Source organism: Hemitrygon akajei, chromosome 27, assembly GCF_048418815.1.
Source record: "Hemitrygon akajei chromosome 27, sHemAka1.3, whole genome shotgun sequence".
NCBI lineage: Eukaryota > Metazoa > Chordata > Chondrichthyes > Myliobatiformes > Dasyatidae > Hemitrygon > Hemitrygon akajei.
The window spans coordinates 48,977,348-49,002,642 of record NC_133150.1 but is presented as its reverse complement, the minus strand read 5'-3'; the positions used below and the strand labels follow the sequence as shown (position 1 = coordinate 49,002,642).

General features: G+C 42.8%; 1 protein-coding gene across 4 annotated transcripts in view; it reads right to left on the bottom strand.

The window, feature by feature from the left end:
• LOC140717380 (C4b-binding protein alpha chain-like) overlaps positions 1-20,681 on the bottom strand; it is an 88,643-nt gene extending 67,962 nt beyond the window's left edge. For all 4 annotated transcript variants that reach the window (XR_012096525.1, XM_073030904.1, XM_073030906.1 and 1 more), the window contains exons 1-6: positions 20,441-20,681; positions 6,457-6,645; positions 5,862-5,955; positions 4,120-4,193; positions 1,752-1,934; positions 133-318 (exon numbers count right to left, since the gene is read on the bottom strand). Coding sequence is in view for 3 of the 4 variants with exons in the window: in XM_073030904.1 (XP_072887005.1) it covers positions 133-318; positions 1,752-1,934; positions 4,120-4,193; positions 5,862-5,955; positions 6,457-6,645; positions 20,441-20,681 (967 nt within the window). In the remaining variant the exon portion in view is untranslated. The remainder of the gene's footprint in view (positions 1-132; positions 319-1,751; positions 1,935-4,119; positions 4,194-5,861; positions 5,956-6,456; positions 6,646-20,440) is intronic.
• Between the last annotated feature and the right edge of the window lie 4,614 nt (positions 20,682-25,295).

The window sequence follows — 25,295 nt, the reverse complement described above, 5'->3', positions numbered from 1 at the left end:
AGCTGAATCTTTAAAAGTTTGTAGGAGTGAAGAGTAGCAGGTAAACTGTCACCAAATCACATTTTTTTTAAATCATACTGCCTCTCAATTCAGATTCCGTTTTACCCACTATTTCTGGAAATGTTTACTCACGTGGTGTGCAGGTGGGTGGTGGGGGTGAAAACTTGCCGTCCTCTCCACATACAATGCGACCATCGCCCTCCATCTCATAACCTTCTTCACACCGGAAACTGATTTGCTCCTGATATTTATAAGTAGGTTTGTATATCGATACCATGCGGACATTGTTAGGAATATCAGGAGCCGGACATTCAACATCTGGTAAAATAAAGAACTTGTTGCTGTTAGGTATCCTAATGAATTCACAACACAAATAAAATAGTAAGAAAAGTTTAATTTTAAATTCAAAGCACTTAAAGGCACAAAAACACTTTGCTAAACTAAAACAGATGAAAAAGCAGCATCTCATGCAGATGCAGACCGTTCAAGCAGAATGCCCACTGTAACTTTGTGCTCTGCTGCTGGACCTCACTGGCAGTCCTCAGAGCGGCTGAGAGGAAGTGCCACCCTTCCACATTCACGGACATGCTGCCCTTCCCCAAAAACCTAACCTGCTTCTATTCTCTTCAATCTTCACCTCAACTACTCAGTGTATTGCCCTGACAATCAGATGCTCACCTTTCACCACTAATATAAGACCATATGATATAGGAGCAGAAATAGGTCGAGTCTGCTCCAGCATTCTTGGCTGATTTATTATCTCTCCGCGACTGCCTGGTCCACACATTCCTCCCCACAGATCTCCAACCTGGCACTTATCCCTGCAAGCATAAATGCTACACCTGTCCCCACACCTCCTCTCTTCCCACCATTCAGGACCCCAAACAGTCCTTCCAGGTGAGGCAACACTTCACTTGTGAGTCTGTTGGGGTCATCTATTGCATCCGGTGCTCCCGGTGCGGCCTCATCTACATCAGCGAGACCCGACGTAGAATGGGGGACCGCTTCGTTGAGCACCTCCGCTCCATCCGCCACAATAGACACGATCTCCCGGTTGCCACCCACTTCAACTCTGCTTCACGTTCCCATTCGGATATGTCCATGCATGGCCTCCTCTACTGTGTGATGAGGCCAAACTCAGGCCAACACCTCATATACCGTCTGGGTAGTCTCCAGCCCCTTGGCATGAACATCGAATTCTCCAACTTCCAGTAATTCCCTCCCTCTAACTTCCCCCATCCCTGTCTTACTCTGCCTCCACCTCCAGCTGCCTATCACCTCTCTCATGATTCTGCCTTCTTCTACTATACAGTGCTTTCCCCTTACATTCCTTCTTCACCTTCCCTGCCTATCCGCTCCCTGCGTCCCCCTCCCCACCCTTTGATCTTTCCTCTGATTGGCTTTTCAATCAGAGGAAAGTACCTACCAGCCTTCTCCTTCTCACCCCTACCCCCACCTTCTTTATAGGGCCCCTGCCCCCTCCCTCTTCAGTCCTGATGAAGGGTCTCGACCCGAAACGTTGACTGCTCGTTTCCATGGATGCTGCCCGACCTGCTGAGTTCCTCCAGCGTGTTGTAGGTGTTGCTCTGACCCCAGCATCTGCAGTGTACTTCTGAGTTTTGGAAAATCATTGTATATTTCCATTAAGGAACTGCATGAAGAATTAACTGACTGCATGAAGAATTACAAAACTAAAACACTAAATATGTTTAAAATGGTAATTAAAACAGGTTTCATTTTTAGTTCAGTACCTTTGCACTTTGGAAAGGGATGATTCCAATTTCCATCACTTTCACAGATAAGCTTGCGTTCACCGATCAATGAGTAGTCGTCATGGCATGAAACTTCGGCCACCATTCCGTATTCCCATGACTCTGTAGAAGGCCTTGATATTCTTCCATTCTCAATGGCCGGAATGTCAGGACATTTAACAGCTGGCAACAAATGTACTTCAGTTAATGCCCAGAGCAGACCATCACATCACACCTATAACTTCATGGTTAAAGGTCAAACCAGCTCAGTAAAAGTTCAACAGCACTCTATCGCAATGTAGCATGCAGAATACAGGGAAATCTCATCCTCTCCAATACACATTCAAACCCCCATGACCACATATCCACCTTTCACAATCTAGGCACCCACTCTGAACTTAGACCAACTCATCCCCAGGGGATAGACACATACACAGCAGCACAGTGGTCAATGTAATACTTTACAATGTCAGCAATCGGGATTCAATTCTGCCACTGTCAGTAAAGAGTTTGTTACGTTGTTCCTGTGACTGAGTGGGTTTCCTTCAGGAACTCCAGTCTCCTTCCACAGTCCAAAGATGTCTGTATTATGCCAGTGACAAACAGAAGAGATTCTGCTGATACTGGAAATTTAGAGTGACACACAGAAAATTCTGGAGGAGGTCAGAAGGTCAGGCAGCATCCGTGGAGAGGAATAAACAGTTGACGTTTCGGGCTTAGACCCTTCATCAGGACCAGGTACAGGCGTCTTCATACTCTCCAATACACAATCAAACTCTCATGACCAAGTGTATCTACCTTTCATAATCTTGGCATTCAGTCTGACCTTAGAGAAACTGACTATAAAGATGTTGTCAAGACTGGAGAACTTAGTTATGGGATTAGATTGGACAGGCTGGGCTTTTTCCCCTGGAGTTAAGAAAGCACAAAGGGTGACCCAAGAGGTGTGTCTAAGATTATAGGAGGCATAGATAGGCTGAATAGACCCTAGTCCTGAGGAAGGGTCTCGGCCCGAAACGTCAACTGTACTTCTTCCTATAGATGCTGCCTGGCCTGCTGTGTTCCACCAGCATTTTGTGCGTGTTGCTTGAATTTCCAGCATCTGCAGATTTCCTCGTGTCTGGACAGTCAGCTCTTTTTCCCATGGTAGTGGTATAAAAAACTGTGCGGGCACGGGTTTAAGGTAAGAGGAAGGAGATCCGTCAGGGAGTTTTGACTTTTACACAGAGAATGGCTCATATCTGGAACTCAGAGCACGGCAGTGGAATCACTGCAGTCACTACTTTTAAGAGCTATTTCGACAAGATACAACCATGCAAGACACAGGTGATAAATTATTGGAATTCATTGCTACGGATGGCTGTGGAGGCCAAGTCACTGGGTATTTTTAAAGCTGAGGCTGATAATTTCTTGATTAGTTGGGGGGGGGGGGTCAATGCTTACGGGCAGAAGGCAGGAGAATGTCGCTGAAGGGGATAATAAACCATTCATGATGGAATGGTGGAGCAGACTTGATAGGCCAAATGGTTTAATTCTGTTCCCATGTCTAATGAATCTAATGTACCGTAGTCCAATACGATTCACTACGTGGTCAAAATTGCCAGCATGGACAATCTGGGCTGAATAGAGCAGTTCCGTGCTGTTTTAATTCATTACTCTTAGAAAGAAATCCAGGGCTTGTCTCTTCATTTCATACACAGCAGAATTATGAAGCAATTATTTACAAATAGTTCCGGCTTTAATACAATTAGAGCACTTTTCCCTGATCATAAGAATTCAATGAAAAATTTGAAATATCTCTTTGTACTTCTTCCTATTTGTGGCATAACGTGTCTGTCCTTGCTCTTACACTTTCTCAGAGCCCTCGACACTTCTCCTTTCTGCTAGCACAACCAGTGGCCTGCAGGTATCACGAGCCATTCTTGCCATCCCCTCCTCCTTCACCTGTCACCCTCCAGAGAAACAACATTCACAACCAACATTGTCCACGTTGGATCCAGTAGAACAGCCAGAACCATGACAGAAAGATCCTCCCCAATCCTACACCAACACCAGAGAGCAATGAAAAGCTAGAAAGAAAACCGCATGCTTCTAAACCGGAGAGCAAGAGGCACTCTGAAGGGGAATAATAACAGAATAGAAATAAAGGCAACCAGTAAAAGAACATCAGTCACAGTTAGATGGCTAATGGCCTCAGATTGTTGACCAGTACTGAGGGTATAATACTGTAGCCTCAGCCCATCATCTCCACCACCATTAGATTTCTGAATGGACAATACACCCACGTACACACGTCATTTTATTTCATTTTACACTACTTATTTGGTGTAGTTATATATATTAAACATGATTCTGAATCTCAGCTCACCTTCACATGTAGGTACCTGGCCTCCCCATCCATCAGTTTGACACAACCGGGAATTTCTACCCACCAGCTTATATCTAAAGAGGTGACAAATTTTTAAAAATTATCTCAGAGAAGCTTAAAGTTAGAGCAATGTTATCAGGAAGAGACTTAGCAATTGTATTCCATTAATTTGAAATTAATTATCACACAACTTTAAAAGAAAAGAGGAAGATGTGTAGCTACATTGTAGATGGTAAAACATTAAGTGAATGATCTGCAACACTGCCATCCAAGATGTGGGGAAAATATAAGCATGAATTAAATGCTAACTTTTCATTTATATTTTAAGAGACCATGTGACAGAACAAATTCAGATTAACACAGAAAATGCTGGAGAAAGTCAGCAGGTCAGCTAGCAGCTGAGTAGATACAAACACTTTATTAAACCTAATAAAATGTCTCAGCCCAAAACATCAACTGCTTATCCTTCAATAGATACTCCTTGACCTGCTGAGTTCTTCCAGCATTTTCTGTGTGTCGCTCAGGAATTTCAGCATCTGCAGAATCTCATGATCCTGATTCAGTTTAACTATGACGGGACTAATGTCCACAAGCAGGTGTAAAATTTGACTGAATCAGACAGCCAACTTCCCAATGGTAATAAATCCATGACACTTACAAGAGCCCAGTGGCCAAGATGGACAAATGTCCCAAAGTGCAAGTGGAGACACTCACACTGAGGCATACAACAGCAGCAAAGCAGGGGATGTCATTTATTTATTAATTTTATTTCAAAATACAGCACAGTAACAAGCCCTGGCCACTAAATTACAGCCATCTGTCCAATCAACCTACTGACCCGCACATCTTTGGAACACGGGAGGAAATCTGAGCACCCTGAAGAAATCCATGCAGTCCTGGGGAGAATGTACAAACTCCTTACAGACAGCAGTGAGAATTGAACCCAGGTTACCAATGTTTTAAAGTATTACGCCAATCACAATTTCCCAATTATTGGATATTAGCAAGTCTGGGAAGGTCAGTGTTTATTGCTTTTCTCCATTGCCTTTGAGAAAGTGATGGAGTTGTCATCCTTCAGCTGAAGTTGTTCAACAGCAGCATGAGATGGGGAGATAAGTCCATGGAGCAGTAAGGCTGATCAACAACTCCTCTAACAAGACCACCCCACCACACCTCCAAACACCACTGCTTCATCATTTACTGTCAGTCAGCTGATGTACAGACACGTATTTATGTTTATTGTAGTTGTTTTATTACTGAGTTCCTTATCTCAATGTTTTTATTTGGTGCTGCATAAGATGTGGAGGAACAATTATTTCATTCTCTTTTACACTTGAGTACTGGAAATGACATTAAATAATCTTGAATGCAGGCTCTTGGGCATGACTGGCCCATGCTGGTCAAGGTGCCCATCTAAGCTCATCCCATTTTCCTGCATTTAGCCTTATCCCTCTAAACCAGGGGTTCCCAACCCTTTTTATGCCATGAACCCCTACCATTAACCAAGGGGTCCATGGACCCGAGACTGGCAGCTTCTGCTCTATCATGCAGTTGTCCCAGTACTCCTGTTAATGTACCACCCTTACCCACCCCTTTCTGACAGCTAACCTTATTTACTGTCCAGTTTCTCGGTTTTTCCACCACCTTCTGTTCTGATGCTGACACTGAACACTATTGCAATAAGTTGTAAACTGAAATATTAACTCAACTCTTTTCTTTCAATCAAGTATGTGAATACTCACCCTTCATTGCAATAAAATGTAACATTACTTCCAAAAGTATTGTCACCCTGGTAATACCCATTCATAATTTCCCCTGGACTTCCACAGCTCTTTGCTGAACAAAAAAGGAGAAAAAAGCCAGGATGTTACAAAATGTTGATAGGCCTTTCCAATTAAATTCACTGAAATGCATGAGAAACAACTAAACTGCTGCACACTTTTTTCCAGATTTTTCTAAATATTATTTAATTTTAAAGTTCTGGGTGAGCAAGGCAATTTATTCAAGACATTAAACTTCTCAGGAAATTACAGGGACATTTAGCCCCACATTAAATTAATCTTGATATTATTGTTCATAAAATGAGCTCTTCCAAAATTGCTATTTCCTTTTTCTCACTGATAATTGAAGCTCAGATTAGCAGATTTTCACTCTTCTGTCTAAAAGGTAGAGCAGCACACTTGAGAATTAGATTTGCGTCAGGAAGCGTCTGACTCCCATGAACCACACTCCAGCTAACTTACTTCAGTCCTGGAGAGGATGGGGACTGAGAAAAGATGCAGATTGCAGAATGGGAGAAGTTATTGAGTGAGAAAGGATTAGTTATTCAGTACTTACGTGTACAGGTGGCTTGTAATGGTTCCCAAACACCTTCATTACAAATAATAGACTTGCGACTGTATGGAGGAAAAGTGTAACCAGGGTTACATACGTAAGAGACCTTGGATCCACTTGCAAACGTCTTTTTCTGGAGATACTTATCGTGTAGTAAGCCGTTTTCCAACTTTGGTGGCCGGTTACATTCCTCTTAAAAAAGAAAGAATTGCCCTTTTTAATTTGCAACAACCAACACAAGAGACGCACGCCAGAAAAAGACTCGAAGTTATTTTCCTTGTACCCAGTTCAATGATTTTTGGCAATTTTTTTTATAGTTTGTCAATGCCAAATATTGAAATGTATGACACAGGAAACAAAGTCAAGTTAAACATGAATACAAATACAGAAACAAGTAAGTGTTTTCTCTGCAAACTCAGAGCTAACGCTGTTATTTGGCATGAAGTCTATCACCGACTCTAAAGGAAAGACCTCCTCTCCTGCAAACAGTGGCGCTACACTAGCTGAGCTAAACAACTTCTTTGCTCAGTTGGACAGGGACAACAACAGGGATCAAGGCCTTGGCACACACAGAGCACATGGACCAGATGGCAGGTCTAGAAGGACTGTTCCTACTGAAATCTGTAACACCTCCCTGTCTCTTGCTGTGGTCCTTGCATGCTTCAAATCATCAACCATTATACTAGTCAGAAGCAACATGCCTCAATGACGACAGACTGGTTATGCCCCACATTAAGAACACCATCCCTGCTTACTCTGGACCAGCACCAGTTTGTCTAGAAAGCAAACAAATCAACAGCAGGCTCCATCACTCTCCACACTGCACTGGAACACCTGGAGCATAAGGACACCAACACAAGAATACTTTTTAATCAACAACAATTCTGCCTTCAACACCACACTCCCCCAACAAGTTGACTGTTAGCTTACACAGCAGTATAGTAGGGAAAGCTCAGTAATGCCTGTACTATTTTCAGAGTTTAAAGATAGCAAATCTACTCCAAACGCTGCGAGTAAACCTTTATTGAAGTATACTGACCTACTGCATGACAATATGCAAGTCTGTAAAATTTGTAACTCTATAGTCTTTATGAATTTATTACTTTTGTAAAAATGTAATGTGACAAAATGGAACCTGTGGGATCCCAGAGTGCCTTGCTGGTTTGGCTGGAGGCTTACAAGAAGATTGCTTGTTTTTAATAGTGTGGGGTGTTTATGGTAGGGAATGTTCTGACAATAGAGTAAAACAGGACACAGCTCTCATGGGAGGGGGTGGGGGAAAAAGCCTCAAATTACAAATGGACTGATTAAAGACATACGTGAAGGATGCAGATAAGAAAGGGATGGAACTTTGGGATGAAACAACCTCAATGACATGATGAATCACTGGACTTTATAAATGTATAAAAGTGATTTGCTTTGAGCTGCAAGATTGATGCTACCTTCTAATGACAAAGTATGTTGGTAGACTTTCCCTTGCAAGTAATAAACATGGTTATAATTTAATGCACTCTGAATTTGTAGTTTGCTACTATATATTAGAAGACGTAGCTGAACAGTACATGACATATGGTAAACTAGCTGCAACAAGATCATCCAAAAAGCCCTTCAATAAGTGATCAGGACTGCACAGAACATTTCTGGGACAGAATTACCTGATATGGAAACCATCTACAACTCACAATGTCCACGGCGGGCTTGCAAAATCGTGATCAACTCATCCCACCCCAGTAATAATCTGTTCAATCTCATACCATGCAAGGAATATTGAGAAAGTAAGAAGGCATGGGATCCAAGGGGACATTTGCTTTGTGGATCCAGAACTGGCTTGCCCACAGAAGGCAAAGAGTGGTTGTAGATGGGTCATATTCTGCAAGGAGGGCGGTGACCAGTGGTGTGCCTCAGGGATCTGTTCTCGGACCCCTACTCTTTATGATTTTTATAAATGACCTGGATGAGGAAGTGGAGGGATGGGTTAGTAATTTACTGATGACACAAAGGTTGGGGGTGTTGTGGATTGTGTGGAGGGCTGTCAGAGGTTACAAAGAGACATTGATAGGATACAAAACTGGGCTGAGAAGTGGCAGATGGAGTTCAACCCAGCTAAGTGTGAGGCGGTTCATTTTGATAGGTCAAATATTACGGCGGAATATAGCAATAATGGTAAGACTCTTGGCAGTGTGGAGGATCAGAGGGATTTTGGGGTCCGAGTCCATAGGACACTCAAAGCTGCTACGTAGGTTGAATTTGTTGTTAAGAAGGCATATGGTGCATTGGCTTTCATCAGTTGTGGGATTGAATTTAAGAGCCGAGAAGTAATGTTGCAGCTATATAGGACCCTGGTCAGACTGCACTTGGAGTACTGTGCTCAATTTTGGTCGCCTCACTACAGGAAGGATGTGGAAATCATAGAAAGGGTGCAGAGGAGATTTACAAGGATGTTGCCTGGATTGGGGAGCATGCCTTATGAGAATAGGTTGAGTGAACTCGGCCTTTTCTCCTTGGAGCGACGGAGGATGAGAGGTGACCTGATAGAGGTGTACAAGATAATGAGAGGCATTAATCGTGTGGATAGTCAGAGGCTTTTCCCCAGAGCTGAAATGGCTAGCATGAGAGGGCATAGTTTTAAGGTACTTGGAAGTAGGTACACAGGAGATGTCAGGGGCAAGTTTTTTTACACAGAGAGTGGTGAGTGCATGGAATGAGCTGCCAGTGGTGGTGGTGGTGGTGGAGGCAGAAACAATAAGAGACTCCTGGATGGCTACTATATGGAGCTTAGAAAAACAGAGGGCTATGGGTAAAGCCTAGGTAGTTCTAAGGTAGAGACATGTTCAGCACAGCTTTGTGGGCCGAAGGGCCTGTATTGTGCTGTATGTTTTCTATGGCCTGGAGTATTGTGTGCAGTTTTGGTCTCCAAATTTAAGGAAGGACATTCTTGCTATTGAGGAAGTGCAGCGTAGGTTCACAAGGCTAATTCCCAGGATGGCAGGACTGTCATATGTTGAAAGATTGGAGCGACTGGGCTTGTATACACTGGAATTTAGAAGGATGAGAGGGGATCTGATTGAAACATTTAAGATCATTAAGGGATTGAACATGCTAGAGGCAGGAAACATGTTTCCGAAGTTGAGGGAGTCCGGAACCAGAGGCTACAGTTTAAGAATAAGGGGTAAGCCATTTAGAACGGAGTTCAGGAAAAACTTTTTCAGCCAGAGTTGTGGATCTATGGAATGCTCTGCCTCAGAAGGCAGTGGAGGCCAAGTCTCTGGACGCTTTCAAGATAGAGTAAGATAGAGCTCTTAAAGATAGCGGAGTCGAGGGATATGGGGAGAGGGCAGGAATGGGGTACTGATTGTGGATGATCAGCCATGATCACAGTGAATGGCGGTGCTGGCTCAAAGGGCCAAATGGCCTACTCCTGCACCTACTGTCTATGGCCGGAGATACAGAAACATCTCTGCATGAACACACAGACTGAAAAACGGCTATTCCCCCAGGGCTGTCATGCAACTGAACAATGACTCTCCCACCCTTCACCACTCACCCTTTCTTCCTTAGGCATTATGGATAATCTCAAGGTGCAATACATGGCCATAATTCTTGAAGCAATTTTATATATAATGAATGCATTTTATAAGATGGGCATGTGCAACACTGAATGGGACAGCCACTGTTTCTTTTAATTTTAGAGTGGTTTGTTTTTATTTCAGTTGTAACTTAGATGTTATTTCAAACTCAAGACGTTAATTTAAATGTAGTCATTGTGCTTTCAGTAATTGAATAGCTAGTGCGCTGTTTTACAGTGAATGGAACAGCACGGCAATCTCGTCATCCTCAGCAACAACAATAAATCTCTAACTCTACATGACCAAAGGCTACAGCAGTCATAAGGGATGCCTTGAAGATATCCTGGATACTGCAGAGGCTCCCTCACATGATGGATCTGACTAAGTTTACAACTCCAATCCTGAGCAATAGCAACCACCACCACCCCCCGCCAATACAAGATGGTGATTGAGAAGTTGCAGAACCTGGGCCTCTGCAACTGGATCCTCGACTTCCTTACCGGAAGATCACAATCTGCACAGATTGATGATAACATATCCTCCTCGCTGACGATCAACACTGGCGCTGGCGAACCTCAGGGGTGTGTGCTTAGCCCACTGCTCTACTCTCTATATACACAGGACTGTGTGGCCAGGAACAGCTCAAATACCATCTATAAATTTGCTGACGATACAACCATTGTTGGTAGAATCTTAGGTGGTGACAAGAGGGCATACAGGAGTGAGATATGCCAACTAGTAGAGTGGTGCCACAGCAACAACCTGGCACTCAACGTCAGTAAGATGAAAGAGCTGATAGCAGACTTCAGGAAGGGTAAGACGAAGGAACACATGCCAATCCTCATAGAGGGATCAAAAGTGGAGAGAGTGAGCAGTTTCTTTTTTTAATTACTAACTTTTCATTGAAACACCAACAAATTACATTCAATACAACCAATTGCCAATTACATTTTGACTATTTAACGTCGCCACCCCCCAACTTTCCTCACCATCCCCCCTCTAACCTCCACGAACCAACTGAATAGTAGTGCAAACACAGACAAAGCATTCCTATTTTAACAAAAGATCTTTTAAGTTAGATATCAAATTTGTCCACATTAAGATTGTGTTTGGTCCTGCATCATTTACTCTTGCTGATGAAAGTTCCAAGTAAGAAATGTCCAAAAATCTCCGAAGCCAGTGAGTATATGAAATATCATGGGGAGGTTTCCAAAGCTGGACTACAATCTTCTTAGCTGCAGTCAGGCCTGCCAGCCAGATTTTGCGTGTTTTTTCCGTAAGGGAAAGGTGGGAGTCATCATTTAGAAGATGTACAGCGGGGTCCATTGGTAATTGTACCCCCGTTAGTTCTGTAAGAGTACTGATAACCTTCCCCCAGAAACCAACAACCCCTGGACATTCCCATACAACATGTATAAAAGAGCCAACAGTTCCGTGGGGGCAAAATGAGCAATATGGGTCAGGAACCAGTCCCATTTGATGTCTAATTCTCGGTGTTAAATATGCTCTATGACAAAATTTCAAGTGTATATACCGATGATTTGGGTTTTTCGAAACATTGGCAGCATTATCCCAAATCGCATCCCAGTCTAAGTCTTGTCCCAATTCAGGTATGTCCCTATCCCAGGAATTCATCCTTGATGTGGGCATATAATTCTGGGAGTTTAATTTATCATAGATATATGACACTATCTGTCTTGGAGCACCCTGTATCCAACTTAAAATGGGATGGTCCTTTAAATCTGACCCCCAGGGAATGCCATAGGCTTTACAAGCTGATCTTGCTCTAAAGCAGAAGAAAAGAGAATGTTTATCAATATTATATCGAGATATCAGTTCTTGAAAGCTAAGGATATTACTTGCCCCATTAATATCTTGAAGAGTAGCAGTATCTTTATCCTCCCAAGTTCTGTTAGTGAATGGTTTCCCCCAGATAGAAAATGATTATTGTTCCATAATGGAGATGATTTGCACCATACACTTTAAAATTTTAGGAATTTTTCTGCTGCTCTAAACACTTGTAGCATATGGGTTAAAATTGGACCATAATACAAATCACATTTTTTGGTATACATACCTATAAGGAGAAAGTCCTTCAACCTTATTGGTACTATTAGCTCTTGTTCTATATTTTTCCATAATGAAACTTTATCCTCCTCCATCCAATAGCTAAGACTTTTTAATACAAATGCCCAGTGATACAGTTTAAAATTTGGACATGCCAATCCCCCATCCAACTTTTTGAATTGTAGAGCTGACCACTTTATATTGGGTCGTTTACCATTCCAAACATAGCATCGTAGTAAGGAGTCCAATTTTGGCCAATATCCTGCTGGAGGTGCAAGTGGAATCATTGAGCTGATAAAATTAATGCGGGGTAAGATGTTCATTTTAATGACCGATATACGGGCTGGGACTGATGCTGGCAGGTGTCTCAATCTATTAATATCTTTTGTTTTTAAAGAGTAATTTGTTTTAGCCACAGATGACAGGGAAGTAGTGGACCTCATTTGTAACTGTAATCTGGGGAGGGAGAAACACCTTACTTTTATCCGTATTAATCAGCATCAGTGCTGATTTTGACAAACTAACTTTGTATCCTGAAAGAAATCCAAATTGCTCCAGTGTTTTTAAAACATAGGGGAGAGTTTGTTGAACATTTGCCATATAAACTAGCGTGTCGTCCACGTAAAGTGATATCGAATGTGATGTTGTACCTATTGTTATAGGGGAGATCTGAGGAGAGTTTTTAATTAACTGTGCAAGCGGTTCAATATATATAGTAAAAATTAAAGGAGACAAAGGGTCCCCTTGTCATCTGCCCAGTCCTATTTCAAATAACTCTGAGAAACCTCCTCCCACAAATACCCGGGCTGAAGGATTAGCATACAACGTTTGAATCATATTGATAAATTTATCACCGAACTTAAATTCTTTCAGAACTCTCCAAAGATATGGCCATTCAAGACGATCGAACGCTTTTTCAGCATCAAGAAACAACAGGCCACAGGCAGGTGGGATTTTATGTGTTGCACTCAGTATGTGTAAGAGCCAGCGAATATTATCAGATGTGAGACACCCCTTGATAAAGCCCGTTTGATCTGGGCTAATTATTTTCCCAACTACTGTCTCAAGTCTACTGGCTAAGACTTTGGAAAATATCTTGAGGTCGGCATTTATCAAGGAGATTGGACTGTAATTGGCACACTCCAAGGGGTCCTTACCGGGCTTAGGTATAACTGTGATCAGGGCTGTGTTTAGATCTCTATGGAAAGCACCATTTCCAAAAGCATAATTTAATGTTTCTAACCATAATGGTCCCAGAATATCCCAAAGTGCTAGGTAAAGTTCCACAGGTATGCCGTCTATACCTGGCGTACGGCCTCTATTTGTAGCTTTGACTGCTTTAAGTAGCTCATCTAGTGTAATAGGAGAGTCTAGAGTTTTGGTGTCCTCTAATGACAACATAGGGAGGTCTACTCCACTAAAAAAAATTGGTGAAGTCATTCTCAGAAGGAACTGAGCCACTTGTATACAATTCTTTAAAGTAATTCTTGAATGTCCAGTTTATTTCCTCTGTTGAAGATACTACTCCATGTTTAGCACATCTAATCACTGGTATAGACCTCTTAGCTTCCTGTTGTTTGAGCGTTAGTGCCAAAAGATGGCTCGGTCTGCTGCCTTCTGCATAATACTTATATTTGGTTATATGGATCATATATTCTACTCTGTTTCTTAATAAATCATTTAACTCTGCTTGTTTTGTTTTGAGCTGGTTTTCTTTTGTTATGGCGTATCTCCTTTTGAGATCATTCTCCAAAACCTTACATTGTTCTTCTTTCTTTCTTTTTATTAGTATTAATAATATTATGAACAAAATACAATTGATATATTAATGAAGGGATTACAAACATACAAATTCCCATTACACATGAAAGAATACATAAGCAATAATTATAGTATAAATGAGTTTTCCCAAAACATGAACCATACAGTATATGTATGAACAAGGTAAATCTAGGTATTTCATAATATATGATATAAAAAAAACAGAAAAAAGAAAAAAAAATGTTTGCAAAATTGACTAAACTACTAATCTGCTAATGAAGAAAAAAGAAGCAAAAAAAGAAAAAAAAAGAAAAACTAGAAAAAGAAAAAAAAGGGCTGTTTATAATATCTCACAAGAATACATAATCATCAGTGTCGTCAACTCCGATCCTCTCAACATAAATAAGATTAAAGCTGGAAAATCCAATAAGCTTGGAACAGGGTCACACACATTGTTCTTCTTGGGTGGAAATCTTTTGAAGCCGGCTTTTATTTCGTAAGAAACCCTTGATGGAGGCCCAAATCACTGTCACATCTGAGACACTATTTTTATTTAAATTTATAAATTCTGTCAGTTTTGTTCTCAGTTGTCTTAGAAATTCGTCGTTTTTTAGAAGGGTGGAGTTAAACCTCTACCTAGTAGCCTTATTTTTAATTTTGCCATAATTAAAAGTAGATATGACTGGGTTGTGATCAGATAGATGTCTGGGCAAAAATTCTATTGAGTATACTAAAGGCAGCAGACCGGAGGATACAAGAATGTAATATATCCGAGAGAAAGTTTTATGTCTTGTGGAGAAGAAGGTATAGTCTTTAGCAGATGGATTATGCACCCTCCACACATCAGTTAAATTTAAATCCGTTAGGAAAAGGTTATGTGCTTTGGAAGCAGATTCTTGAGAGCTTGATATAGTTGAGGAAGATTTATCGAGGTTAATGTTTACCAAAGCATTCATGTCCGAACCAACATATAGTTGGTAGTCACTTAACTTCAGTAATTGTGAGGTAATTGAGAGAAAATATTCAACCTTGAACATAGTTGGGGCATATAGGCTAATGAATGCAACTTTTTTACCCTGAATGGATGTACAGCAAAAAGCCAGACGTCCTTTATTGTCGGCGCCAGACCTTTCAATTGCTACATTGATATTACGTCTCATTAATATCATAACTCCTTTGGTACGAGTACCATCAGCTGATGCCACAACGGGTTTTTAAAAGCAGTTTTGAACCCTGGGAATGTCATTAGGTTTAAGATGTGTTTCCTGTAACAGCATGATGTCTATTTTCTTCCTGCGTAAGAAATCTAAAACCTTTGAACGCTTGAAGGGAGAGTTTAATCCTCTAACGTTAAATGATACAATAGTAAGATATTCTAATTTACCTGTGTTGCACATTGTCCCCTGGATCTGTTGGTGTTTGAGCCCTTCCCCCCACCCCTACCCCCCCACCATCCCTCGCATATAACCCTTTACTTTGTAATATCTGTGAGTGTCACTTAGCAACGTCAGACACCGAACACTGACATTAACCAACCCCCTCTAGCAACAAAAAATCAGAAAGGTAAAGCAGTTCTCATAGACAATCATATCAAAGAGACAAGAGAAAAAAAAACCTGGACAGACCCGTTAACCTACATAATTAAAACCATTTCCGTCTCAAAAATAGTAAAAATTGCATTGGCAGTAGCCAAAAAAGCTATTGCAGTTACTTGGAAATCGGATACATATTTAAGTATAGATCGTTGGAAGAAAGAAATTTATGGCTGTATTCCACTTGAAAAAATTACTTATAATTTCAGAGATAAATATGAAACATTTTTGAAAATTTGGCGCCCTTATTTACAAAAGATAGGATTAAATATATAGATGCTCCGAAGATGAAATAATTGGTTACTTGGGGAAAGAAATAAATATATATACTAAAGTTATTACGAACTCCATGGAGCATGTGGGGATCTTCCAATATCCAGGCATTCCTTTTTTTTTCTTTCTTTTTTTTCAATAGGGATGTTAGGGGGGAGGGGTTAAGGGAGGGGGGATGGGTAACACATATTTTCTTTTTCACACACTTTTATTCTGTAACTATTTGAAAACACAATAAAAAAAAGTTTAAAAAAAATTTTTAAAAAGTATAACACATAATCAAGACCCCAACAGCTCTCCTGCGAGAAACTGTCGCTTTAACAGATCATCGCTTGGCGATGTCGCCAGTGCCGTCTTATCTGGTGCCCAGGAACGTAAACAAGTCTACTGGAGACATAACGCTGTAAAGTTATTCAGAACAAACTGCTGTTTTTCAGCTTCATTCTTGATGAAGTATGACATTTGGGTATATTGAATATCACCTTAAAACTCTGACCTGCAATACTCAGAAACAAATTGGCCCCGTAATTAACTAAATACAAAAGTGCAACGAATGACTTTCCAATAAAAGAATAACCAGAGAACTTCGCATCTATAACGTTAACTTGCCCGTGCCTGTTAGATTGTGCATACAGGCTGGTCCAAGCTCTTAATGCAGTTCCATCTCCTCCCGAGGGGCGTGTGGTCTTTGCCCAGGGTCTTCTCCATATCTCCCAGCACCAACGATTGCAGAGCTTCTTTCGCTTCCTCTGCCGAGTTAAACGACATCTTCATGCCCTTGATATTCACTCTCAAAATCGCTGGGTATATGAGGAATGAGTCGATCCCCTTCTGTCGAAGCTTAGCGCGGATCTCCTTGTATCCCTGCCGTTCCTGCATCGTGTCGGGGCTGCAGTCGGCGAAGAACTGCAGCTGGGTGCCATCAGGGAGAGTAGGTTTGGCTTTCCTCGCGCCCTCCAGGATAGCCTGCCGATCGGTGTACCGTAGAAGCCTAAAAATCATGGTCTGGGGTCTTGTTGGAAAAGATCCTATGTGCTCTATCGATCTCCAATGGAGTTCTGTGGGAATTCTTGAGCGTTGGAATCCAATTAGGCAGCATCTTCTGGAGGTAACGTCTTGTGATCGTCGCTCTCAGCACCTGTTGGTAGGTTGACCAGCTGCACATTGTTTCTCCTGGATCTGCCCTCCAAGTCGTTTAGCTTCTTCCATATCTTAGTCACCTCTGAGAGACAGGAATTAGTAACTTTCTCATTCTTGCGTAAGCAAACCTGAATGTTGTCTATTTTGTTGAAGACCGTGCTAAATTTTTTAGCATGAACATCCGCTTGCTCCTTTAATGACCAGAGAATGTTGCCAATCTCTGCCATATGCTTCTGTATGGGGTCGAGAGCCTTTTCTGGCGACTCCGGCATGTGGGCTACTGTTTCTTGCAGTGATTCCATCTCCGTTGCCATTGTTTGCTTAATTAGCATAGCTATTTCCTCAGATGAATCGCTAGCTTGGTGTCGTCTGCTGGTATCTTGTTTCCTGGCTGAGTTTGAATTTTTTTTGAGGTCATGTCTTTTGTTAGATCTTTCTCCAACTCAACCTTGTATTAAGACCGTATATAAGCCCTAAAGAACTTGAAAGAGGAGGGTTATATGTCAGCGCTCAGTGCCATGCTGCCATCTTGCCTCGTGCCTCACCGAAAGTCCCCCAGAGTGAGCAGTTTCCAAGTTCCTGAGTGTCAAGATCTCTGAGGATCTAACCTGGTCCCAACATATCGATGTACAGTAGTTATAAAGAAGGCAAGACAGCGGCTATACTTCATTAGGAGTTTGAAGAGATTTGGCATGACAACAAATACACTCAAAAACATCTATAGTTGTACCGTGGAGAGCATTCTGACAGGCTGCATCACTGTCTGGTATGGAGGGGTGGGGGGCTACTGCACAGGACCGAAAGAAGCTGCAGAGGGTTGTAAATCTAGTCAGCTCCATCTTGGGCACTAGCCTACAGAGTACCCAGGACATCTTCAGGGAGTGGTGTCTCAGAAAGGCAATTTCCATTATTAAGGACCTCCAGCACCCAGGGCATGCCCTTTTCTCACTGTTACCATCAGGTGGGAGATACAGAAGCCTGAAGGCACACACTCAGCGATTCAGGAACAGCTTCTTCCCCTCTGCCATCCGATTCCTAAATGGACATTGAATCTTTGGACACTACCCCACTTTTTCAATATACAGTATTACTGTTTTTTGCATATTTTTAAAATCTATTCAATATATAGTAATTGATTTATTTATTTTTTCTTCTATATTATGTATTGCATTGAACTGCTGATGATGATGGAATTTTAAGGGAATTGGGGACATAAGAAATGATTCTCTTATTCTGGTAAATAGTGGGTTAAAATTAAGTGCCAGCTTGCAGACACTGTCCTTGACTGAAAAAACTGCCTGTTTGTTTAGATTAACAATTCACAGCTGTCCTTTTGAGATCGACCTGTGGCCGGTATTCATATAGGTTGCATACATCATGCCCCACGATGTCACATCACTGATCTATGTTCCCACCTTTGTGTATTCATGTTTTACTGATAAGGCAAGAATTTGTCTGCAATTAAAACCCGTGATTTAGTGTACTCTCTTATCTAATTAATGAAGTTTTGCTCTGTCTTGTCGGGAATATCATGGTAACTGAGTGTCTGCTGTTCCTATAAATTGTAGCGTTTCTGCCTGTCAAGTCAGAGGCTCGTTAAGGGGGGGGGGGGGAGGGAGGGAGAGGGAGAGAGACTCTGTCTCTTTGATGATTGGCTCCCAGTTTCTTGCAGGCTGAGCTCAAACAAATAAACTGATGAAAAGGATAAAGAACTGTATGGTGTGATTATTGGTCTGGCAAATTTAAGTTTACACTGCTGAGTTAATAAATTTCACATTACAGGCCAGTGATAATAAACCTGATTCTGATGCAGCTATTTAAAATGCTGTCCAGGGTACATCTATAGAATGGTACATCCCATTCTGATATGTCTATCCATGGCCTCCTCTATTGTCAAAATGAATCCAAACTCAGGTTGGAGGAACAACACCTTATATACTGGCTGGGTAGCCTCCAACCTGATGGCATGAACATTGACTTCTCTAACTTCCATTAATGCCCCTCCTCCCCTTCTTACCCCATCCCTGACATATTTGTTTGCCTTTTCTCCATCTCCCTCTGGTGCTTCCCCCCCACCTTTCTTTCTCCCGAGGCCTCCCGTCCCATGATCCTTTCCCTTCTCCAGCTCTGTATCACTTTCACCAATCACCTTTCCAGCTCTTAGCTTCATCCCACCCCCTCCGGTCTTCTCCTATCATTTCGCATTTCCCCCTCCCCCCACTACTTTCAAATCTCTTACTATCTTTCCTTTCGGTTAGTCCTGATGAAGGGTCTTGGCCCGAAACGTCAACAGCGCTTCTCCCTATAGATGCTGCCTGGCTTGCTGTGTGTGTTTCCAGCATTTTGTGTGTGTTGTTGTTTGAATTTCCAGCATCTGCAGATTTCCTCGTGTTTGCTCTATAGAAATTTGTGTCTGGATACCAAATCTCCTAATGAAATATAGCCACTGTCATACCTTCATTGTAACTGTTTCAATATGTTGGGTCCATAATAGATCCTCAAGAGATATTGACACCCAGAAACTTGAAATTTCTCACTCTGTCTGGTTCTGATCCCTCTATGATGACTGGTGTGTGCTCCCTCATTTTACTCTTTCTGAGGTCCAAAATCAGTTCGTGTTAATCAGACAGGGGGTCTGACTACCAGAGAAGGCACGTCATGTTACAGTTGCTCAACATCCACTCCTGGAATGTTGAATGCAGATCTGAACACAGTGGCATCGTGTGGATGTGGTTACCTGAGAGAGGGTGAAGAAAAGATTCAGGAGGATGTTGCCAAGTCCTGACCAGGTGTCTGGGAAATTTCAGCTGACCTGATGCAGCATCTTAATCTGAAATACCCTCCAGGCTCCACCAATACAGCCTCATCAACTGAGTTATTCCAGCAGTTTGAAGTTGGTTCATAAATGATACTTTTTTTGTCATCATCAGCAAAATAATAACAGACAAAAGGGATCCAGTGTCACTGAACTGAATATCTAAACCAGACTGAGTCAGTCATCACATCCGCTGAAAAAGAGATGCGAGAGAGCCACACCACAAAATTCAGACTCAGCTCAACGAAGCTAACAAACGTCATGACACCCACTAAGGTCAGACAGATCATTCGGAACCGACCGCTAATGCTCCACTTCTGCCAGTTAGCAGCGAGCTCAACACGCAACCTGTCCCATTCCACTCCCTAACCGCAAACACCCCGGCCCGGACACCTACTGGCACCCAGAACCCACTCCCACCCCCACCCCCGCTGCCCTCGGGGGTGTTCGCCGCGCCAGACGCGAGGATGGACTTTGGCACCTGGGAAGCTCAGGAAGCGCCGTCCGCGGCTGCTGCCGAATCCGCCGCATTTCTGTCCCGTTGACGGTTCGATCATTCTCAAATCGTGTTTATTTCACTCTCCGCAAATTCAGATTTACACCGTCTTACTCCTGATTCAACACTCAGCAGCAGCAGTGAGCGGCGGTTCTGGGGCTGCCCGGGTCCTAAAAGTCCATCTTGACTCAGATTCTTCACCCAATTCTGGTGTGCTGCGAGCCGAATTGGGAACTTAGTCGCCCGTTTCCCCAGCCCGGCGCGCTCCAGCTCCCACCTGCCTCCGCAGCCCTCGCCCAGAGCAAAACGAGTAGTAGCACAGCCGCCATCCTCACTGCCGGAAGTGGGTGCACCCTGTGACGAGATGAGAAACTCTGCATAGGCCGCCAATCCAAATGATACGCACAAGGTGCTGGATGAGCTCTGCAGGCCGGGCAGCATATATGGCAAGGAATCGACTTTTCAGGGCCGAGACCCTTCATCAGGACTGCACAGGAAGAGAAGGGGAAGGAATACATGGTGGCAGATGATAAATGAAACCGGAGCAAAGGGGCGGGGGGAGTAAAAAGCTGGGAAGTTGCTGAGTGAAGGAGATAAGGGGCTGGAGAAGGGGATGGGAGGAAATCCGATCAGAGGGGTTAGAAGACCATGGAAGAAAGACGAGGTGGAGTACCAGGGGGAGGTGATAGGTAAGGAAATAAGGTGGAAGAGGGAAACAGGAATGGGAAATGAGGGAGGGGCAATTATAAGTTTGAGAAATCGGTGTTCGTGCCATCAGGTTGGAGGCTACCCAGACAGAATATAAGGTGTTGCTCCTCCAACCTGAGTGTGGTCTCATTGCACCTTACATGTCAGAATGGAAAGTCAAATTGAAATGGGTGACCAACGGGAGATCCTGGTTCTGGCTGACAGAGTGGAGATGCTCGGTGAAGTGGTTTCCCAGTCTATGTCAGGTCTCACCGATATACAGAACACCACCCCAACAGATGCACAGGCGAAGTGTTGCCTCACCTGGGAGAACTGTCTGGGGCCCTGAAAGGTAAGGAGGAGGTGTAGGGGAACTCATAAGAGGGCTGTAAGAGTGCATGTGCACTAAGGTGAACCCAGGACCTACTTTGTACAGGTGAACGTGGCTGAGCCCAGAGAAAGCGGGATATCTCTGAGACCTGTCGTACAGCAACGTGATATGATCATCATGGGGAGGCTAATCTGCTAAAGTGCATCGCTACTCCCAGGCTGCAAAGAGTGCCCACATCCGTCGCAAAATCCAGACCCGAATACACCCCACTCACAACCCAGACCCAAACAACTCCCTCCCAGGCTCCTCCCGATTGCGTCCCGCTCCTGAACTTTGACCCCACATTCCCCGAGGACTCAGTATGGGCAATAAAAACACAGGATATAAAAAACATAAGCCTGAAAATGTCCACAGTCCTTAAATGCAGTAGTCAAATCCATAAGGGCAGAACCACAATACCATCCTACGACATCACTGACATTGATTAAAAGAGAGAGACCCCACATGAGGCAGAGAGGCCTCACTGGCCTGCTACATCAGTAGGCTGCTCAAAGACCCATTCTTTGGCAGTAATCCGGCGCTGAAACTCTCGCTCGCCTTCTTCAATCACCTCGACATCTCAGTCTTCCTTGACGCTTTAACTGGTGAAATGGAGCTGAACTCTTGCGCCCCATCTTGAAGTTTCTTCGCATCGAGGCCGTCCCAGTACGTGCTCGCTTCCTAGAATCTTTTTGGAGACAGCAAAGTGCTGGGTCATTCATATGAACTCCAAACTGTAAATTGCAGGCTCTAACAGTCCCAGAAACACATTTAAGGTGAAAAACAGGTGTAAAAGAAAGAAAGAAAGAAAGGCATTTTCGTTAGCCATCTGGAAGATGTCGACTGAGGGAGCATTGTATACTGGCGCCATCTTGGCCATAAGATGGACTCTTGGCTTCACAATCTACCTCATTATGATCTTACACCGTATTGTTTGCCTGCATTGCCCTATTTCTGTAGCTGTTGCAGTACAGTACAGGCCCTTCAGTCCACAGTATTGTCGACCCCTTAACCTGCTCCAAGATCAATCTAACCCTTCCTTCCCACATCAACCTCCATTTTTCTTTCATCCATGTGCCTATATAAGAGTCTTTTATACGTTTATTCATTTATTTAGAGATTCAGTCCAGACTATGCCTTTCTGGCTCAACCCCGTGCCACCCAGCTACCAAATATTTAACACTAGCCTAGCCTTAGGACCAATTAACTTACTAATCACTACGTCTTTGAACTTCAGGAGGAAACCATGTGATCATGGGGACTGCATTCAAACTCCTTACAGACGGTACAGGGAATGAACTCAACTCTGATGCCCTAACCTGTAATTGTCACAAGTGGCCAATTTTTTTTCAAGACCAGACCAGACTTAAGTTTTTTTCTCAGTTAGTATGTGGATTGTATTTTCTTGGTGTCACCTCATGGGTATGTGGTGTTCCTCGGATTGTTTACTGTTTACATCCAATTGTCTTTCAACTCACTCTGGGTTTTCGCTTTGTTTTACAGGTGTCTCATTTGGTATGGGAATTGTTAAACTCCCTTTGTATTTATCACTTTTATTCAATTTGGGATAATTTAATTAGCATGGGATTTTCAATGTCTTACATTGTAGTTGTCTTTGGGGATTATTACTTTGTCTTGACACTGGGGCTGTCTGATTAGGCCTGAATTCCCACAGGCTCCAGGGTGTATGTTGGGGGGGGGGGGGTGCTTGCCAACCCCCTTTGCTCAGTCATTGTGGATCCTTGTCTGGTGAAACTGACCAAGTTCTTCTGTGAGATCCGAATGATTTTGGTCCTTCAAGATTCTATAGTTTGTCTGAGTTCTTGTTAGTTCTGTTGGTTAATTTCTGTAATAAATATTTTGTTTGAATTGCTGAAGTCTCTGGGATTCCTGCATTTGAGTTCACTAGTGACCCTGGCAGTAATGGTGTCGCGCTAACCGAGACATTCAAGATGTGGTAGTAAATTGGAGAAAACATTAGTTTTGTGGGAGAAGCCAGAGTGGTAGTAGATGCAAACACGAGGAAATCTGCAGATGCTGGAAATTCAAACAACACACACAAAATGCTGGTGGAACACAGCAGGCCAGGCAGCATCTATAAGGAGAAGCACTGTCGACGTTTCGGGCCGAGACCCTTCCAAAGGCAGCTTCTCCTTATAGATGCTGCCTGGCCTGCTGTGTTCCACCAGCATTTTGTGTGTGTTGTGGTAGTAGATGCTTGCCTCTCGGACTGGAGGCCTGTGACTAGTGGAGTGCCACAGGGATCAATGCTGGGTCCATCGTTGTTTGTCATCTATATCAATGATCTGGATGACACTGTGGTTAACTGGATCAGCAAGATTGCAGATGACAACAAGATCGGGGGTGTAGTGGACACCAAGGAAAACTGTGATGGCTTGCAATAGGATCTTGACCAGCTGGAAAAATGGCAGATGGTGCAGACAAGTCTGTGGCGTTGCACTTCGGATGAACCTTGGTCTTACACAGTGAACGATAGGGCACTGAGTGCGGTAGAACAGAGATCTGGGAATACAGGTCCATAATTCATTGAAAGTGGCATCACAGATAGATCATAAAGAAAACTTTTGGCTCATTGGCCTTCATAAGTCAAAATATTGAGTACAGGAGATGGGAAGTTATGTTGAAGTTGTATAAGACATTGTTGAAGCTTAATTTGGAGTATTGTCTGAAGTTTTAGTCACTTACCTACAGGAAAGATGTAAACAAGGTTGAAAGAGTACAGAAAAAATTTATAAGGATGTTGCCAGGTCTGGAGGACCTGAGTTATAAGGGAAAAGGCTCCGAAGCATTCGGGCTCTCACAGCCAGACTATGTAACAGTTTCTTCCCCCAAGCTATCAAACTCAATACCTGAAGCCTGGACTGACAGCTTGCCCTATTGTCCTGTTTATTATTTATTGTAATGCCTGCACTGTTTTTATGCACTTTATGCAGTCCAGTGTAGGTCTGTAGTCTAGTGTAGCTTTCTCTGTTGTTTTTTTTTACGTAGTTCAGTCTAGTTTTTGTACTGTGTCATGTAACACCATGGTCCTGAAAAACGTTGTCTCATTTTTACTATGTACTGTACCATCAGTTATGGTCGAAATGACAATAAAAGTGAATAGACTTGACTTGAAGATTGAAAAGGTTAGGACTTTATTCCTTGGATCATAGGAGATTGAGAGAAGATTTGATAGAGGTGTGCATCATTATATAGTTATAATAAATGCAAGAAGACTTTTTCCACTGAGATTATATGGGACTGCAATGAGAGGTCACGGATTAAGGGTGAAAGGTGAAAAGTTTAAGGGGAACATGAGGGGAAACTTCATCAATCAAAGGGACGTAAGAGTGTGGAATGAGCTGCCAGTGCTAGTGGTGCATGCAAGCTGAACTTCAACATTTAAGAGAAGTTTGGATAGGTACATAGATGGTAGGGATATGGAAGGTCATGGTCCTGGTGCACATTGATGGGAGTAGGCAGTTGAAATGGTTTGGCATGGACTAGATGGGCTGAAGAGCCTGTTTGTGTGCAGCATTTTTCTATGGCTCTTTGACCATTGTGGCACCCAAATGTCCCTAATGTATCTGCTTCTACCACCACTCCTGGCAGAACATTTCATGCACCAACCACTTTCCGTGTGTGTAAAAAAAATACTGCCTCTAAAATTCCCCTCCCCCCTATATTTCCCTCCCAAAATGGTAAGGTTATGCCCCCTTATTTTGTATTCTTCGTGTTTTCCCTTGTACTGTCTCAATGCACTTTGATCTGTTTAGATGGTATGGAAGTTAAGTTTTTCCACTGTATCTCAATACATGTGATATAATAAACCAATTTACTCTCCATAAAAGCTGCCTGACATGTTGAATTCAAAGGTTCAAAGTATAAATTATACAACCTTTAGATCTGCAAACACGAAGAAATCTACAGATGCTGGAAATTCAAGCAACACACACAAAATGCTGGTGGAACACAGCAGGCCAGGCAGCATCTATAGGGAGAAACGCTGTCGACGTTTTGGGCCGAGACCCTTCGTCAGGACTTTAGATTTGTTTGCTTTCAGGTAGCCACAAAG